We start from the raw sequence: 20,749 nt of genomic DNA, 5'->3' as shown, positions 1-20,749 counted from the left end.
TGCTTACATGTCTGGGTAGTTTCATCTCTTATAATACTTGAGATCTAATTTCATATCTTGTTTATGGGGAAAGCCAGAAGCCAAATTTATAATCATTGTTCTTTTCCTCCTTCAAGTCTCCTCAGACCAAATTCCTAGGATTTATGACTTATTTCTATTCCCAAATAATTCACCACTTGAATATGATGAAAGCTTGTGTTCGCATCCAAATTATGATTTTCATTGAAGTTTAGTTCAACAAAATTCAGGGTTCTATGTAATAAACTCGTCCCATGTAGATGATATTTTGATTTACTTCTATAAATATTTTTATAACTGAGAGTGAAGCATCTAAACAATTGTTAAATATGTGCCTAGAATCTGCTTTAGAACAAAGGCTCTGCCAACAGCCATCATTTCCTGGTTTCTAGAATGGGGACCTTTTTCCCATGCATTGTTTTCAGTTGGTATTCTTAGCAATAAAGTGATGATCAAATCCAAACATGGAGATTATGATTTTCATATACTTTATTTAAAAAGTACACAGTTTTAAATTGGTTTCAATAGGTTTCAAGCAGAAGGGACACTGCCTATCACTTGCAGTCCCATTTCTGATGAAGGGTGATTATCATGTGGCAAACTCACATTTGCATGACTGGCAAAGTAAAAAGATAACTTTTTGTCAACATATCTTAAGAGTTTATATCACGCACAGTTTAAAATCATGAGGAGATGCTGATGGTTGGACTATATTCATGTCTCGTATGTTGCACCATATTTTGGTTCACAGTTTATCCATGATTTAGCATGCCAAGAGAACATCTCAGTCAGTGTCACCTTGAGAAGAGCATCAAAAGCAGAGGGAGCAGAAGAAGGACTGTCTGGGCCTGGAGACTTGGCGCACCCCCACACTCCCTTGCATTCTCCTACAGGGAAAGGCAGGGGTTGGTTAGACGCAAATGGACTCCAGGACACCTTCAACTTTCCAACCATGTGGATTCCCCAGACCTCTCTCCCATCTCTAATGTAAGAACAAAGTCTTCTGGGACCTAGATGATGTGCGGATTCAGTTTACTGAAAAGGATTATTTTCTCATGAGTAAACTTTTCAGCTGTAGTTCTTTGACCAATGTGAGACTCTCATGGTGATTCTGATGGGAAAAGGAAACAGGAACAGTTCTCAGACTTACCTCAGGATGGAAGCCATGACAAGATTCCGGGCGCCTTCTGATCTTCTGGGCCTTTAGACGTTCACACTTAAGGGATTCATTATGTTGACTGTAGTTAAGGCATGTTTCCAAGGATTGCTTTTTTCTACTCTGCATTTCAGAGGTCAAAACTTGGTAATGACAACTCTCTTAACTACTCTCTCTCTCTCCAACAGTGGAAAGGATGTAATTTTCCTTCTCTAATATTTCTCCCCCAGGTTTCCTTACTATTGATCCCCCTTACTGGTTTCCGTGGTAGTGACTGGACCTGCACACAAAAGGATATACCTGATTTCAATGGGCGCCATGGTGATGGGGGCCACAGATTCACAGAGGCAGCTGCTGTCCACCACCACCATGAACAGGTTGCTGCTTGGGATTTGCTGGATGACAAAGGACCTGTTGGAACAAGAGGTAGTGAGACACTCATTTACTATCCGTCAATTAAAGAGTCATGAGGAAGACTTCTCTCCTGGGTGGTAGCAACTACCATATTTTGTAAAGCCAATTTTGGAGACTGTTTTACTACTACTGTTACCTTTCTCCATGAGGCTCTTCACTTATAAATACCTAGCTTCACTAGGAAAACAATAGCTATAATGACATGCAGCTCATACAACTCACCTTGGAAAGACTGAAATGCTGTATGTACAAAACACAAGAGTCACAGTTGGTTGAATCACCTGTTCCCAAAGTTTAAGAGGTGAGACTTTCAAAGACTAATCTCCTTCTCCCAGAGCCTAAACATTACCCCAAGTTACATTTGATGTTCCTCTAAGTGGCATTTTCTCTCCTCCTTCCCCCAAGGATAGAGTGAAACTATGTCATACCAATGGCAAAGGAGGTAGTGAACTTCTTAGAGCCTTCCTTATACTGCTTTGCACGATGTCTGCCCAGTATACAGGAACAGTGTTTAGAATGAGATTAATGCTAGTCATTTATGAGGTCCCACACTTCCCAGAGCACAAGTTCTGTAAGAACCAAGGCTGTATAGCTGCTCTGACCTTCTGATCCATCAGTATAGTTAGTCCAACTTAAGCAAGCTTGGCAGTGCCTCCTTCTCACACTGCCCAACGTGGTGAAGTGACAAAGACACTATAAAATAATCCTTTAACACAAAACAATACTGACTTTTTGGAGGAACAAATGAGGGATCAAAATCTCATATTCTTCCAGAACCAACAGATTAGCTAAATAATTTTAACTCCATGCTTATAACCCCTATCACATAACTTTTCATAATATTTCATTAAATTCAGTTTAATAGATTTTTAACTTAACAAATGGACATTAACAAAATTGTCAGTCTCTCCAAAGGTTTTATCTTCATTTGCCTTTCTTGCAATAAATTTGTTCCATTCTTTTGAGTATATCACCATGGTGAACTAAAATCATGCAATGAAGAAAAGTTCTTCTGCTTTATGGGACGTTATAAAGAAGGGAAAGGAACTCCCCCTTTTTAAACCTGTTGTCACCTCCTATGTTGAATGATCCATGAATGCCTCTGAGACTGCAACACAATTGACTTCTTTTCTATAAATGTCCAATGCCCATCTAATATCACACAGTTATGTTCATTTTCTTCATCTGTAGTAGGGAACAGGGCTTGCCACTGTGCAAAGATGTTTCCTCAATGCCTTAACCACTATCCACACTGGGACACCTACTCTCTGCCCTTCCCACTCTTGTCTAGAACTACATCTGGCTTCAGAGAAATATTCAATCTTGCTGACTGTTTTGCTAATTCATTCCATCTATATCTATATCTATCTATATCTATATCTGCTTTATCTTCCCTCTTTAACACTAGACTCTCGCCTATGCAAGAATGTTACTCCAGCAATTGGCCTCTTCTGAATGGATTTTGCCCATCAACATAAATATAGTCTACCTGAGATATCTCTCTTCAGAGAGCCCATAATTTCTACCTTGGAGGTGGCAGGTTAATAGAGTCTCAAAGAAAACCACAAAACCAAGATCACAAAACACTCAGAAGAACAAATGGCTGACTAGAAGATTAAGCCAAGTGTGTCTGCCAGATGAACAATAAAGGAGAAGAGATGAAAATATGACATAAAAGATCCAAAGGGAGAAAATATTTTTTGCACTGAAAAAACAAATCCAATTCTTTTCAATGAATGGGCCCACTGAAACATGAGTAAAAAACTTCCTATCCTCAAAGATACAGACCAATCCTAAAAGCTTCCCTAGAAACAAATTACTTAGAATGAGAATAAAACCAGTTTCTCAGTGGGAGTACTGAAGATGAAGAAACAGAGTAATATATTTAAAGTTTTGAGGAAAAAAGAGAGTCAAAGGTATGTCATGTCCAGAGAAAAATAGATTCTAAATCTCCGTAGACATTTATAGAAAATTATATTTTCAAATTAGGAATAATCATTGAAAAAATATTTAAAAGTATTTAAAACCTGATAAATCTGGATAGCATGAGAAATTAAACACCCCCCTACATACACATGACTGCCAGTATAAACCTAAAATTATTACCAATCACAATAACTGTGAGGTTGTTAGATTCACATATTAAAAGCAAAGACTCTTAAATTGGGTTTACAAACATTATGCTGTTTGCCACAAACACTCCTAAAACAGAATGACATAGGAGGAGGGGAAAATATATCAAAAATATGCTAACAAAAAAGAAACAAGTTCAGGTTTAGTAGTAATATACAAATATTCAGAGTAAAAAATCATTACAATGTAATAAATAAAACAGTTCATACCGAAAAGAATTATAATCCACTAACAAGATAAAACATGATTATTTATTCACATAATGATAGTAGTATACAAACCGAAAGAAATAACAAAAGGGATTTCTGAAAGCATGATCTATTAAAAATATGGACCCAAAACTCTTCAGATATAAACAACACAGAATATAAATTATTTTCAAACACAGGGAAATGCAACACATTCCAAAGAACCTATAGTATTGATTATACATTCTTCTTTTATGGTAGAGTACAATTAGAAATTAATACCAAAATGATATAAACAGTGAAAATTAAAAGTTAAAAAATACCTTTCATCAATCCTTGAGATTTGATAATAGCCCAGATTCAAATTTGTGCGGTATAATCTTAGACATTTTCATCAGAAAAAATAAAGGTTGCAAATATTTGACTAAGTTTTCAAATCAAGAAGCTGGAAAAATAAGAAGATAAACCTGCACCTGTGCCCTATACATTGTCTTCCTTCTTGTCCACTGGATTGAGTATTAATGTCCCTCTGCAAAGCCTATCTCTCAGGCTTCTTCAAGGATGTGACTGGTGGAAAAGAAGAGATAAGTGACGGTTGCACAAATAGTTTCCCTCATCTACTAGCCCTTCCTGGAGGCTGGCAAACATGCTGTCACATCTCCCAGCTCAGGAAAAACAAAACTGTCTCTTAACCCTCCCTCCTGCGACCATCCCGTTTCTCTATCTTTCTTTATACCATAAGTCCTAAAAATAATGATCTATAATCCTTCTCTCTCTCCCCCCAACTCTCTCTCTTCATACCTCTCCCTCCTTCACAAATTGTATTCCAACAAGGTTGTAGTCCTCACCACTCCAACTGAATCAGTTCTTGCCAAGGACACCAATGACCTCAAAACTTTCCTTCTGTATCTTTCTCCTTTCTTGTTTACTGTCTGCCCCTCATAAAAGACTGTAGTTTCCAAAGTAACAAGGCTGCATCTAACTGCCTGAGGTTATTAGTTACCTCTAGCACCTAGAGTTGTGCCTGGGACAGAGCAACTTCTCAGTAAATATTTGTTGAATCAATGACAGAACTTGAAATGATAAAGGCAGAAGAATACAATAAAAATTAAACTGTGAAGATAACCAACAGAATCAAACTCTGGTTTAAAAGCTTACTGACAGAAATCAACTTTGGCACTCCTGATCAAGAAATTAAGTCACAAAGTATCATTATAACCTGAAAGATACGGGAGCATTTTAAACATTTTTTGGTGACTATTCTGTATAGCATTGTAAACAATCTGAGAACTTAGAGGAAACACGCCTTTGGGGATAAAGCATAAATTATCTACATTTGGCCAAGCTATAAAAATCATGAGCAGACCAATTGCCATGAACAAAACTGAAATGTTCATTGAGAATCTACCCCCAGGTGAATTCGACCCAATCACCCAAAGAACAGATATTGCTGTGTTCATAGAAAACCCACATGAACCCACTGACCAACTATTAGAACTAATAAAAGAACTCAGCAAGCTGGCTAGTTACATAATCAGCATATAAAACCACAGCCTGACACTGGCAATAACCAATGAAAAATATTTGTGAAATAAAGAACCATTGATAGTATCAATAATCACTATAAAATGCCCAAGAATAAATCGAGTAAAACATACGCCTTTATGAAGAAAATGATGCAAATTTACTGAGGAACATAAAAACACAAGCTAAAAATTGGAGGGAAGTACAATGGTGGTGGAAAGGAACACTCATACTTTAAATATGTCATTTCTCTCTTAATTAACTTTTTAATTCAAAGCAATTTCAATAAAAATGTCAATAGGTTTTTTAATGGAATTTGAGAACGTGATTCTAAGATTCTTTCAGAAGAGTAAATATGGAGAATAGTCTGGACAATTATAAAAAATTGGATTTTATAAAAAAGGGAAGGGCAGCTGCTTGCCATACTCAATATCGAAATTCGTGAGACAATTCATAGAAGAGGAAACACAGATGAGTAACAAATAGGTAAAAGGGGGTTCAATCTCACTAAAAATTAGAGAAGTGTAAGTGAAAGTAATGATTTGATTAGGACATAGGTAAAAATTAAAATCTACGATAATATCAAATAATGGAGAAAGTCTGAAGAAATGAATACTGTTCTATACCACGGGTGGGAAAGTGAACTTTTATAGCTACTATGAGGACAATTTGTTATTATTATAGTGGAAATCTTTTATACCCTATTTTCTCTGTAGTTTTACTTCTCATTAAAATAATGAGAACTTCAGGGTACAAATGGAGTTCAAGTTCAGAACCCAAGAAGTCATGTAGATGCTCTTGGTAGCAATGTTCACTGAAATGGAAAAAAAGCAAACACAAACAAACAAAAAATCAAAAACAAACAAACAAAAAAACCCCACCTAAATGTCCAACACTGGGGCAATGATTGAATAAGCAAGAATATGTCCACTCGGTGGTCTTCTTGGTACCAGGTGACAGGGTAAAGAGGATCTCTGTTTACTGTCATGAAAGGAGACCCAAGATGGTGAGTGGGAAAATAATGTAAAACTATACATAAAGTACGAGTATTTAAGAATATTTAGGACTATTTATTTAAGAACATTCAATTCTGCTACAGAGAAAGAAGAAAAATAAATGAGACGGATAAAACTTATAAGATGTATTAGGTATAGATAGCACATAAGTGACCCATGACTCATGTTAGATTAGAGTAAATGGACTCAACAAGTAGAGCGTATGCAAGTTGAACAGAAATAGTAAAGGAAGAACATATGAAGTGTCTTCCTATAGAGAAGAAGGAAGGGAAGGACCACGTAAAATTAAATGCACTCAATTCTTAAGGCACAGACCTTGTCATCTCTAGGTTGATAGCTCTCTCCTGGGTCATCCTTAAATTAACTCACTGGCAACATCCATTCTCTGCCTGAGACACACAGATAAATGGCGTGGCTCTTATCGGGGGATCTTATCCCTGCGTTCCTCCCCATCCTGCCTGCTTGTTCGGAGGGAGTACGAGGGAGGCATGGTGATCACTTGCCTCAGGAGGTTACAGGCAAGCTACACACTTGCCCTTGCACCTCTCCAATAAGGCAAGTGTGTGTTGGCTGCAAGCACCTTCTGCCTGCTGAGGCCCTGTTCCAGACTGAGAACTCTCAAGTGTGGTCCTCCTCGCTACACCATCAGTGGGAAAGAGAGCAGGAGAGGGTGGAGACAAGGGAAGGGAAAGGACGGGAAGATGGGAGAGAGAAGAGGAGAACAGAGGAACAGTGCATAACACAGGATACTGGGAGGGAGGTCTTCTGCCCTCTTTCCCCTTGCTTCTAGCCATATGCTTTAAATGAATTCACTCAGCCAAGGGATTTGAGCATCTTAATTTTTTGGTAAGCCTTTTTGTTTTGTAACCTCTAGGATTACTTGCCTGGTAAGTACTTGGCATTTATACATAAAGTGAGTACAAAAAAAAAAGATACATTTCTATAAATTCTTTATATGTGTGTGTGTGTGTGTGTCTGTCTGTCTGTCTGTCTGTCTGTCTGTCTGTCTATCTATCTATCTATCTATCTATCTATCTATCTATCTATCTACCTATCTATCTAACTAATGCATGGATGTATAAATAAAGGTCAGGAGGCCGGGCGCGGTGGCTCACGCCTGTAATCCCAGCACTTTGGGAGGCCGAGGCGGGCGGATCACAAGGTCAGGAGATCGAGACCACAGTGAAACCCCGTCTCTACTAAAAATACAAAAAATTAGCCGGGCGCGGTGGCGGGCGCCTGTAGTCCCAGCTACTCAGGAGGCTGAGGCAGGAGAATGGCGGGAACCCGGGAGGCGGAGCTTGCAGTGAGCCGAGATCGCGCCACTGCACTCCAGCCTGGGCAACAGCGTGAGACTCCGTCTCAAAAAAAAAAAAAAAAAAAAGGTCAGGAAGGTTACACACCACACCAGCAACAGTGGTTACCTCTGAAGAAAGGACCGTGACAGGGAGTAACTGTCAAGGGAGACTTGAACTCCATTTGTACCCTGAAGTTCTCTACCAGGAGAATGTATTAATGTCTTCTTAAAACAATTATAAAGTGAACTGTGAGGGTCAAGCCCATTTTACAAAAGAGAAAACTGAAACTCAACGAGGATAAGTAAACTCTTACCACAGCTATACGAATAAGACAAAATTATGCCCATTTTACAGATGGGGAAACAAAAAACTAAGTACCTAGAGTAACTGGGGCAGAGCAGAGGTTCAAGCCCAAAGCTGCAGCCCTCCAGAGCCCAGGCTAGTGCGGTTCTTCTGCCACAGGCAGCAGACTGTCTGTCTCGTGCTGGAATGATTAGAGCTCAAACTCCTTGAGGACAGACCCAGAGTGATCCCTCACTGCAGATGCTTAATGACAGCAAATGCAAGATATTGTTTTTAAAGCCCCACAACCAACTTTCCTTCTTTCTTTCCCAAATCCTAGGAGTTGAAAAGCCCTGCAAGCAGCTACACTGAGAGGAGAAAAGCCACCCCCTACAAAAGATTTGCCAGCGGAAAGATTAACTACTTTTCCATATTTTAAAGACTTACTGTCTGCTTATTAACATGGTGCTTCGGAGGGGCCTGGGCAATGTTAGCTGTACATTTATGTGTACAATGTGTATTTATGGCCCAGGGTGCAGGGTTGAACTTCATAAAACACACCTCCATCCAGCTGGGCCCAGCAGCCAGGCTGACATCATAGTCAGAGGGGCTGTGGCCTGGTGGGTTTGCCTGGGGGCCAAAAAAGGCGAGGAGGGAAATGCCTCAGCAGAGAATCACAGCGGTTGTTTCTAAGCAGGGATAGGTCAAAATGCGTGAAATAAATTAGGTCCTCGAGGGAAAGGGAGTTGGGAGAGGGAAGCAATTTTGATGTATCCATTGCCAGAACTGAAATAATCCAGTCCTCCCCTTCCCATTCACTACAGACCGAGAAAGAACTGGAGGGAAAAAGATGATGCGATTTCAAGACAGCCTCCCCCGACAAGACAGAGTATTTGCCGCACACTATCTTCCTAGAGGGGCTTTCCTGACCAAATGATGAAAGTGATCACCATGCCTCCCGCGTACTCCCTCCGAACAAGCAGGCAGGATGGGGAGGAACGCAGGGATGAGATCCCCCGAGGACCACAGGATTGCACATGTGGAGAGCTTGTTTGGCTTGCCTTTCATTAAATGGGTACAAAACTGTGGCTTGAAAAATATTTGGTCAGGATAGAATCTTAAAACGTTTTGACCCTAGACTGATGTATTTCACCCTTTATAGATTTTTACCCTTTATATAGATTCTCCAGATTTTATCCAAAGATAAAATGAAAGCCAATGAGTCAGTCCCAGGGAGCTAATGAATTTGGCACTGCCCTGTTCATAGTGTTCTATTCCCCAGCTGGATGGGGCACGTGACTGTGGCTCTCCATCAGGATCCTGTTCTCTTTGGAGGTGGAAACTGGCCCTATCCCCCAGTGGCCCTGCCCCAGCAAGCACCACATTTCCCTACATGGGCCCGGGCCCATAAGTTGAGAGCAAATATTTGGTGACTGTTTAAATTCAAAGGAAAACTTAATTATTTTGTATGTGTTCTAGCATAACTTGATAGTCATATTATGAGACAGTAGGAGGGAGGTGGACAGGAAGAGAAATACACAAATAATTTCTCCTTTTGATTATCGATGCAATGATCTTAAATGAAATGTAGTAACTAAACTTCAGCAGGACACTGAAAAAGCAATATAGCATGCTGCAGTGAGGATTGGCCTAGAAATGCAAATGAACAAGATTATTGAGTGGTCCCAGCTTAATAAAAATAGAAACATGAAACAGTTCTTTTTTTTCTCTTTCTTCTCTTTCCTTTCCTTCCCTTCCCTTCTTTCCCTTCCTTCCCTTCCCTTCCCTTCCTTCTTCCTCTCCCTCTCCCTCCCTCTTCCTCTCTCTCTCTTTCTCTCTTCTTTCTTTCAACATGGTCTTGCTCTGTCGTCTAGGCTGGAGTGTAGTGGTGTGATCATAGCTCACTGCAGCCTTGAATTCCTGGGCTCAAGCAATCCTTCCCACTCTGTCTCCTGAGGAGCTGGGACCACAGGATCATAACCCATGCCTAAGGGTAAAAGTACCTGGTGGAGGGAAATACCTCTTTCCATGAATACTGAAATTCTTGTTGGATATGCCCTGATCAGTGTTCACATGGTAGACAAAAGGCAGGCCCATGTTCTAACCCAAATGAGCTTGGAGTGGGAGCAGGGGGTTGGGGGAGGATTTCCAACTCTAAATTAGTGCCAGCCAACTCTAGAACTTGTGGCACATAGTGTCACCTTGTCCTCCCCTAAATCTGGGACTACAAAAAATCCCCACTTGACATCCAGTTCACATTCCGGAAAATCTATTAATGTAAGACGCCCTACACAGCCTTGGAAAACAGCCAGTGCTGTGGGATCTGTTCAACAGGTGCCTAAAAGACACTGGACACAAAACCCATCCCTGAAAAAAATTCTTAAAAAGAACAGAAGAAAGCACCCATTTGTGAATCAAATTTAGCATCATGCTTAGGATAGAACACTCAGAGCAGGCTAATTAGAGTCAGAAGAAGGCAAGGAGGCTCACTTTCCTCTGTTATTTATTCTTGTTCTAAAAGTGCCAGCCTATGCAATTAAATCAGAGAAAAGACAGATGATTCTCTGTTGGAACAAAGGAAGTGCTCTCCGGTCCCTAAAGCTTGCCCCTGTCCCCATTCCCATAATCATTTCTCCCGTTTCCCTATATATCTTAATGGTGTCACCCTCTATGCAGTCATACAGCCAGAGATCTCCAATGAACTCTCAACATGTTCCTCCCTGAACATTGCCATGCCCTGGTTTGACTATGTCCTTAATGTCTCTCAAATCCATCCTTCCATCTCCATCCTACAGGACCAGCTTTATGGGTGCAACTACTGTAGTTGCAGAGGGGCCTACTATCAGAAGGGCTGGTCACTTGGAGTTGAGTGTTCTGCAGGCATGGCTCTCTTAAAATTCTCAATTTTATCTCTGAATTTGTATTATATAAGTGAAGTCCAGAGGCCAATGGGGCATGCATAGGATTAGAGAGAGGAGGGCTGTGAGGAGGGGGTGGTTGAGCCTTTGCTCATATACAGTTACACTCTCCTTCATCTCCCCAGGGTGTTCCCAGCTACCTATTCCTCTCCTGCACTCAGCCCAGCAACTAGAGCCCTGCCCCTCACCTCACCTGCACCTGGCTGGGCCTGGGCCAGGCATGCAGAGGGTCAAGGCTTGGGAGTGACTGGCAGTGCCACAGCATGCTCAGTGGGTGACTTAGCAGGGGCAAACCTCCTGCCCACCCTGATCCAGGTACCCAAGTATATTTGGTATCTGATGCAAAGATTGAAATCTCTTGGGGACCGGCTGTCCCGCATGAGTAAGGACAGCGAGCCCCTGGCAAAGGGAGATTCAGTCCCTTCCTCCAGCCAGGACACGGCACCTCCGTCCTGTGGCTAGTGGGAGGGAGAAGCTCTGTGGCCGCTGAGCCGCACACCCTGTCAGGTAACTGGGCAGGACTCCTTAAGCACTTGGCCAATGAGCAGCCCTGTGTCTGAAGGAGCACAATATTAAAATGGCAAATTAAAAAATATCATGAGCAGTCAAGAGAGACCACAGAAAGAAGGAAAAGTTGTAACCTTTCATACCTTTAAGAACACATTTTTCTTGCTTTCTAAACAAGCAGCCCACACTTTTATTTGCACTTGGCCTGGCCACTTATGAAGCCAACCCTGCTAATCCACAAAATGTTAGGTTTATCTTCCAGCCGGTCTCCCTGCCATGACCCATTCTTGAAGTGGTCCTTCCCAAGTGCAAGGCTGACACCCTATCTCTCTTTTTATACCTTTCTACAGCCCCTGTCATCTACCCGATGGTCTGCATTGAGTGAAGCAAACAAGCCCTTTATGTTCTACCTGGCTCTCTCTCCAGCCTGATGTGTTCAACCATCTCACCCCCAAAGCCACCTTCCTGTCCAACATCCATGCTGCTGACATACCCACGAGCCCCTGAGTGCACCATGTTGCTTCTCTCACAGTGCTGAGACCCAGACGGAGCTCTAATTCTTACCTTGGTTGCTCGCTGGAATCACCTGAAGAGCATTTTGTTTTGTTTCATTTTGCATTTTTTTTCTACTGATGGCCACACCTAAAATAAATTATATTGGAATCCCTGCAAGAAGGACCAAGGCATGCGTGTGTGTGTATATATATATATGTGTGTGTGTGTGTATATATATATATATATATGTATTTTTTTTCTTTAAGCTTCTGGAGTGATTCCAACGTCCTTCAAGGCTAAGACTGACTGGTCTAGAATTGTGCTTCTCAAGCTGAGAATGCTTATGGATGACCTGAGAATCTTGCTGAAATACCAGTTTCTGTTCAGTGGGTCTAGGGTAGGGCCCATGATTCTGCCTTTCTCACCTTCTACTAGGCAATGCTGATGCCGCTGGTTCAGGGACCAGCAAAGCCTCTGATTGTTGAAGCCACCTCCTCCCACACCTCTGGAGAACCCCAATTCAGTTCTAAAAGTTTTATTAAATGTCACTTTCTCCGCGAAGCCCTCATTCTCAAAGGGAAGTATGTCCTCCTCCATTCTCCCATGACATGGTGTAGGTACCTGTATCACCCACATAAAATCCACAGCCTTCTGTATGCGTGTGGAATTAAATGCTCACAGCGATTTTGCCATCCTTGTACTGCTAAACTGGAAATGACTAGGACAGACACCAGCACTCTAGGCTACATAAAGGATAGTCTCAAAACTGTAAGCTTTGGAGTGTATAGAAAATTCTCTTTTGGTAACCCAGGAAAACAAATGGAAGAGTTACCTTCTAGGGCACTTAAAAGTGAGATCCAACGAGAGGCTTCTGTAAATGTCAGTTGGGAGGCAGAGGTCACACACATTAAGAAGCCATAAATGAAACAAATAAGAAAACAAATAGTTTCCCAATAGGCGCTCAAATCAAAAGTCAGAAGGAAAGATGCCTCCAATTCTACAGGTTGGTGGCAGTAGGAATTGATTTAATCATCAATACAGTATAGTGAGTAGGCCAGCTAGTATCTTCCTTCCCTCCATCTTTCTCTAGGTAACCAGGCAGACAGCTATTAATATTTTGTTTTTTAATTTGGGTAATTTTGTTTCCTACTAGACTTCTGAGAGCAAGGCAGAGACCTCCTTTATTTTTGCTTTCTACACGTCATTGAATAACAACGGAAAATGAGTAAAAGATATAGCCAGGTGTGGTGGCTCATGCTTGTAATCCCAGCACTTTGAGAGGCCAAGGAAGGAGGGTTGCTTAACCCCAGGAGTTTGAGACCAGCCTGGGAAACCGATAGTGAGGCTGTGTGTACAAAAAAAAAAAAAAAAAAAGACAGGTATGATGATGTCTGCCTGTAGTCCCAGCTACTCAGAAGGCTAAGGCAGGAGGATCACTTGAGCCCAGGATTTTGAGGCTGCAGTGAGCTATGATCATGCCACTGCACTCCAGCCTGGGCAACAGAGCAAGACACTGTCTCAAAAAACAAACAAACAAAAAATGAAAGATAAAAATATAATTCAAAGTAGCACAAGCTCTTTGGCAAATGAGTTTCACAGAATATAGTACAAGGTTTAAGCAGCCCAGAATTTTTGTTTATTCTCACCATTCTTCAAGGTCCACAACCACTTTCAGAAAACAAAGAGCCTTGTCTGACCTTCTATAGAAGTTTCTCTTTGATATCCAATCTCCCTTCTTTTGGTAGAAATACCTTCCTTCTGGGAAGGACTGCACCCTTCCCTCAGGCAGCCCAGGTGCTTTTGAGGAGCCAGCCCTGTCCAGGCATGCTGTCTAGACCTAAGTGGATTGGTACAATTAATTCCTTCTTCTAGAGAAAGCAATGGGTTCAGAGATGGGTACTGAACCTAAGTTATTTCAATCAGTCTGAAATGTAGAGTTCTTATCTATACTCCAAACACATGAACACAAAGACATTTTCAGCCTCAGGAGCCACTGGCAGCTTTCCTGTGCTCATGAATGGAAGTGCCTGCTGGGAAATGCATACAGAAAACCTGGATCTTGGTCTTAACCTTTGGGAAACTTAAGTAAGCCCTACCTGAAGCTTACATCTCAACTTTTCCCTGTATTGTTTAAGCTTGTTTGAGTTGAGCCTCTGTCATTCGTAAACAAAAGAATATTAAGTGGTAAGCTCTTAAATTCCGTATCATCGCCACTACATTGCCTAATCACCCTGCGGTTGGAAAATCTAGGCTTTAGGGAGCTGCCCTAGAAGCCATAAGCATGGCTCACACCAGGTTTACCCTGGATGGCCTGCCAAGAACCAAGCTGATATAGGCCTCTTCTGCTCCATTTCACGAGTGTGGGAAGCGTGCTGTGTTTTCATAGTTAAGTGCTAAGATTAAACTGGACCAGCATATTCTCTTTGTTATACTTATGTATTCAAAAATGTATACAATAGACACATTATGGCATTCCATTTGTGACTTGCTGATGGGGAAGGCACACAAAAAGCCAGAAAGATGCTTTGCCTGAAGGGTGGTGTCCCATGGTGGTATTTATTCTATTGTAGACAGAACGCATCAGTAAGAGCCATGATAATGACTTCCACTCATCCTCAGCCCATCGAGGATTTATTGAGATTTATGGTGCCTATCCACATCTTGAAAACAACCTGGGCAGGAGGTTCTTTGGCATTGTCAGCCCAAGACAGATGGCAAGGAATCGTATTTTGGGTTTGAAATATGGGGGAGAAAGCCCCATGGAATGAAAGGAGAGGGGCTCAGTTTTCTTTTCTTATCCCAGAGGAAGGGAATCTCAAAAGAGCTCACAACAAAGGATATTTTTAAAACTTGGCTATCATTTTAGCTTTTCAAAGTTTATTTTTTCTTTGTACTAGGGTCTTCAGTAAATCTTCTTAATTATGACATGAACCATTTTTCTTCTAATCCGCTTAAGAAGAGTAAGGAGTTTGTTAACTATTTTCACTGAAACAATGTCTTTTCTTATAAATAATGACAATAATAGCTAACATTTATGGAGTGTTTACTTAATGCCAAATGCTTTTCTAAGCAGTTCCCCTTTAATCTTCACACCAACTCAAAGAAATATCACTTTCTCCATTTTATAGATGAAGACATTCAAGCATTGAGAAGTTAAACAACTTTACCAAATCCTAAAGAAACATCAAATCTCAAAGTATTGAAATGCTACAAAGCTAGGCCTGCTTGATGCTAACCTTTGTTTCATCTCTTACAGTCTATATAACTAATCACCACCATCATCATGACCCTCATCACCATCACCATCACCACCAACATCATCTACCACTTACTGAGCACTTACCCTATATAGGCACTGTGTGATAGTCTTTATCTAAAATGGACTCATTTCACAACTCTGCAAGGAACTTCAATAATTAGACCTCATTTTGCTTTAAGATAGCACAGATAATAGGTATGATCTGGATTCCAGCTATCAGACAATAGGAGCCTGCCATCTCACCCATCATGCGGATATGGACAGGAGGCAAGGAAATACTGGGAAGGAAATGGCAGGTCCCTGGCAAAGGCCCCACCCTCAAGCTTGGAAACTGGCAGCTCTAAATGGGAACAGTTATTCCTGTTTTTGCACCCAAATGTTGCCTTTTGATCCACCATGCCCCCCCTATTCTGTACCCATATAAACCCCAAGCCCCAGGCTCCACAAGCAGACGAGCAGATAAACAGAAGAGCAGCCTGGCAGAGGAGAGAAGAAAAGGAGCATCTGAATGTTGAGAGGATTATGGCTGAGGACAGCTGGAGAGGAGATTGGGTGTGGGACACCTGAACTCCAGGGGAAGATCATCTTCCCACTCCATCCCCTTTCCAGCTCCCCATCCATCCCACTAAGCACCACTTCTATCACCAAATAAAATCCTCATATCCACCATCCTTCAAGTCTGTATGTGACCTGATTCTTCCTGGATGCTGGACAAGAATCTGGGTACCAAGAGGGCACTAAGCTGGTTAACACTTAAGCCGTCTGTGGACAGCAGAGCTAAAAGAGCACTATAGCATGCCCACTGGGGCTTTCAGAGTCACAGGCACAAAACCTTAGATGCCCCTGTGGGGCTGGAGCCTAAAAGCACTTACCTCGGCTCCTGCATCTGCTTGTCAGAATGCTCCCTGTCCCATAAGGGGTTTGAGCAGCAGCTGCAGCCGGAACAGACAAGCCACACCCCTGCTGCACTTCCTGGGAGGGGGGTCAGAGAACTCTCCTGTTTCAATACAACAACATCTCATGTGGAAATGTGTTTGGGCAATAGTAATGTAATGATTCTCTGGTAAACAGAGAAAAGAGAATCTGTCCCTACATCGAAGGGATAATTTAATATTACCTAGAACTCTCAGTTCTAATCTTCTATTTTATATCTTTATACTGTCTTTCACAATCTCCATGTGAATTGTAGGGTTCATTTAGCAAAACAGAATAGCCTCAGAATGAATCATCAGGAAGCCTGAATAAAAGCGTACACTTTAAAAGTATAAAGAATTCACTGGGAAGTTAAACATCTCCCTTTAAGTGATCTGGCAAAGTCAAATTGTGATCATTGAGAATTACTTTATAAAAGGTTGGACATCTTGCATTACCTTAACAAATGTAATGGTTCAGTGTACTATGTTAATGGTAAGAAAACAACGGAACTAAATATGAAGCCAGTTTTGCATATAAAAAAAGAGCAGGGGGAAATATCACATCATTTAAATCCTTCTAGTTATCCTGATTTTATAGATGAGGCAACAGCTCAAAGTTACGGAGCTAATAAGATGTGGAGCTGGGATTCCAACCCCGGCCATTTGGCCTCAGAGCCTGAGCATGCAACTTTTCCACCTCTTAGTTTTGAGTAATGAGCTGGCATGTGATTTTTCCTTTATTTTTTACACAATTCTCTATTTTTCAATGTTCTGCAATGAGTAGGAATCACATTTTAATAAGAACCAAGAACCATGTATAGTCTCAGTTGCTGACCACCAGAAAAACTAAAACCAGAGTGACACTTTTCCAGGATCATTAATTGAAAGAACAATGAAATCCCTCCTTAGTGGCCTTGCTGTCTTCTTCTATGTACTCATTTTTACCGTATATCCCTGGGGTGAGTTCTCCCCAGAACGAATCCTCTTTGAATCTCTCTATAACATCAGCTGTATCACTGCCTGGTCTACGATTGGAGCTTGATACACTTTTGCTGATTAAAATAAAAGCTGAATTCATGCCTTCCTACTTTGACTCTATCTAAGGTTTCTGAATAATATATCTTGTAGCTTTGAATTAATATCCCAGGGAAATAACTAAACAAATCATGTAGTCTGCTATACTTTGGGTTCTGACTTCTGAAGTCAATGCTGCCAAAAATTCCCATCCTTATTCAACTGTCCCTTATCACAATATAGCATGATTATTCACTTTGAATAGTGTAAGTACTGTGGTAGAGACCTATAGCCAGGGAAAAGTTTGAAGAGAGACAGATGTATTCCAGAAACACTGGATGAAAGGCAATGTTTTAGACTTTTAAATTAGTGTTTCTAAGGATTTTTGGGGTTTTTTTTTGTGATTTGTCAAAATTTTGATCATTGAGAATTACTTTATAAAAGGCTGGACATCTTGCATTACATGAACAAAGGATTTTGTTCATTTTGCATGACATGAACAAAGCATTTTGTATTCTAAATAGGAAAAAAAATCTCACAAAAATGAGAACTATTCTCTCATTCAGCGTATACTTGATCCACACAGAGAATATCAGTATGGAATAAAGGGGAAGAAAAAAATGGAGGTGGGAGATAACCTCCCAGAAAGCCGACTGGTTCAGAAGCTAATGGACTTGAATTGAACTCCCATTGTGAAATTAATAGACAAATCACCATGAGAAGTGTTTTGTTCCTTCCCTCTTCTTAGTTTTCCTACCTCAAAAGTGATTTCTAAGATCCCTTCCTAATATAACACTAAAATATTTGGCTTTCACATCACTGCTTCCTCCTTACAAAAAAAGCCTCACATTTCTCCAGGTTGTTAACAGACTTCAGTTAGTTATTGCCATTATCTTCTTCCACAAGCTCTCTCCACTGCTAACCCTCTTTTTTGGCGGGGTGGGGGGAATCTTGACCTTATAATTTAAAAAATTATTTTATTGTAAACTGACAATTTATAATGGTATATATTCATGGGACATGAAGTGATGTTATAATTTATGAATAAAATGTGGAATGATTAAGATTATTTACATATCTATATTATTCTCATGCTGCTAATAAAGATATACCTGAGACTGGGTAATTTATAAAAGAAAAAGGTTTAATTGACTCACAGTTCAATGTGGCTGGGCAGGCCTCACAATCATGGCAGAAGACAAAGGAGGAGCAAAGGGACGTCTTACATAGCGGCTATTCACTATCATGAGAGTGGCACAGGAAAGACCCACCCCCATGATTCAATTACCTCCCACCAGGTCCCTCCCATGACACATGGAAATTATGGGAGCTACAATTCAAGATGAGATTTGGGCAGGGACACAGCCAAATCATATCAAAATCCATCACCTCAAATACCATGTTTCACAGTGAGAGCATTTGAGATTTATTCTCTTAGCAATTTTGAAATGTACAATACACTATTATTAACTATACTCACCATGCTGTGCAACAGAACTCCAGAAAAAATCCTTATTCTTCCTGTGTGAGATTTTGTTCCCTTCAAACATCATCTCCCCATTCCTCCCTCTACCTCAGCCTCTGTTCCTACCATGCTACTCTGTTTCTATGAGTTCAGTTGTTTCAGATTCCACATGTAAGTGGGAACATGCAGTATTTGTCTTCCTGTGTCTGGTTTATTTCATATAGTATAATGTTCTCCCATTGCATCCAGGATGTTGTAAATGACAGAATTTTCTTCTTTTTTAATGCCAAATAGTATTCCATTGGGCATTTATTCTGCAATTTCCTTACTCATTCATCTATTGATGAACACTTAGGTTGATTATATAACTTAGCTATTATGAAAGTGCTGCAATAAAGATGGGAGTGCAGACATCTCTTTAAAAAATTGATTTCAAATCTTTTGGGTAAATATCCAGAAGTAGGATGGCTACATCTTACAGTAATTCTATTTTCAGTTTTTAAGGAAACTCCATATACAGTTTTCGCTATACTAATTTAATTTCCCATCAATAGTGTACAAAGGTTTGCTTTTCTCCACATCCTTGTCAACACTTGTTATCTTTCATCCTTTTAATAAGAGCTAGTCTGGCAGGTGTGAAATAATATCTCATTGTTGTTTTAATTTGTATATCCCTGATGATTACTGATACTGAATATGTTTTTCATAGATCTATTGGCCATTTCTATGTCTTCATTTGAAAAGTGTTGATTCAGGTCCCTTGTCCACTTTTTAACTGGGTTTTTTTGTATTGTTTTGTTTTCTTGCTGTTGAGTTGTTTGAATTCCTTATAATATTTTGGATACTGACCCTTTTTCTGGTATATGGCTTACAAATATTTTCTCTCAATCTGTAGATTGTCTATTCACACTGTTAATTTGTTTCCTTTGCTGTGAAGAAGCTTTTCAGTTTGATATAATCTCATTTGTCTATTTTTGCTTTTGCTGCCTATGCTTTTGGGGTCAAACCCAAAAAACCATTGCCCAGACCAATGTGTAGTTTTTAGCATTTCTGTACACTAACAATGAACTATGCAAAAAAGAAATCAGGAGGACAATCCCATTTACAATAGCTACAAAAAAAGCTTAGGAGTAAATTTAACCAAGGAGGTCAAAGACCTGTACACTTAAAACTATTAAACATTGATGAAAGAAACTAAAGCCACAAAAAATTGAAAATATCCTCTATTTATATATTGTAAAAATCAATATTGCTAACACGTCCATCCAACCCAAAGTGATCCACAGATTAAATGCAATCTCTATCACAATTCCAATTTCATTTTCCATAGAAATAGAAAAAAATTCCAAAATCCATATGAAATCACAAGTCCCTAATAGCCAAGGCCATCATAAGTAAAAATCAATGAAGCTGGAGACGCCATACTACATAATTGCAAACTATACTACAAAGCTATAGTAATTAAAACAGCATGATTCTGGCAAAGAAATAAACACATCTATTAATGGAACAGAATAAAGCCCAGAAATGAACCTACACATACATGGCCAATTGATTTTTACTGGAATACACACCAAGAAAAGGATAGTCTGTTCAATACATGGTGTGGGATAACTGGATATCCACTTGCAAAAGAATGAAACTGGACTTTATCTCACATCATGTACAAAAATCAACCCAAAGTAGATTAAAGACTTACATGTAAGACCAGAAACTATAAAACTACTAGCAGAAAACACAGGGGAAAAATTATGCAGTATTGGTTTGAGCAATGATTATTTGGATTTGACACCAACTCTCTTTAATCAGCATGTTTCTTAAATAAAAAAGTTATTTAAAAGTTAAAATTCAAAAATTCAGAAACGTTAACACCTATATATCATTACTAACTAGTACAGATAAATTCTGTACATGATAAAGGAGAAAAGTTTTAAGAACTAAATACCATATTTCAGAGCTAGAGGCAAAAATGAAACAAAATCACCTTCTGAAGCCTAAAAACAGGCCACCAAAAGAGCAAGGAGATACACTGGCAATTTAAATGCATGCTACAATAAAACTCAACATTCTCTAGAGGAATATAACAGAATCCAGGACATCTACAGTGTACCATCCACAATATCCAAAGTACAAAACTGACTATACATG

General features: G+C 40.1%; 1 protein-coding gene across 5 annotated transcripts in view; it reads right to left on the bottom strand.

Moving 5' to 3' along the window:
• Positions 1 to 489: 489 nt before the first annotated feature.
• LOC105480634 (calcium voltage-gated channel auxiliary subunit alpha2delta 3) overlaps positions 490 to 20,749 on the bottom strand; it is a 932,903-nt gene continuing 912,643 nt past the window's right edge. For 4 of the 5 annotated variants that reach the window (XM_071091908.1, XM_071091909.1, XM_071091910.1 and 1 more), the window contains 3 exons: positions 1,473 to 1,585; positions 1,169 to 1,251; positions 490 to 905 (listed from right to left, as the gene is read on the bottom strand). In XM_071091908.1, coding sequence (XP_070948009.1) covers positions 813 to 905; positions 1,169 to 1,251; positions 1,473 to 1,585 — 289 coding nt within the window. In that variant the 3' untranslated portion in view covers positions 490 to 812. The remainder of the gene's footprint in view (positions 906 to 1,168; positions 1,252 to 1,472; positions 1,586 to 20,749) is intronic. The other variant, XR_011620085.1, reaches the window with a different exon arrangement.

Source organism: Macaca nemestrina, chromosome 2, assembly GCF_043159975.1.
Source record: "Macaca nemestrina isolate mMacNem1 chromosome 2, mMacNem.hap1, whole genome shotgun sequence".
In the NCBI taxonomy this organism is placed as follows: Eukaryota; Metazoa; Chordata; class Mammalia; order Primates; family Cercopithecidae; genus Macaca; species Macaca nemestrina.
This window is presented reverse-complemented; position numbering and strand designations above follow the sequence as displayed.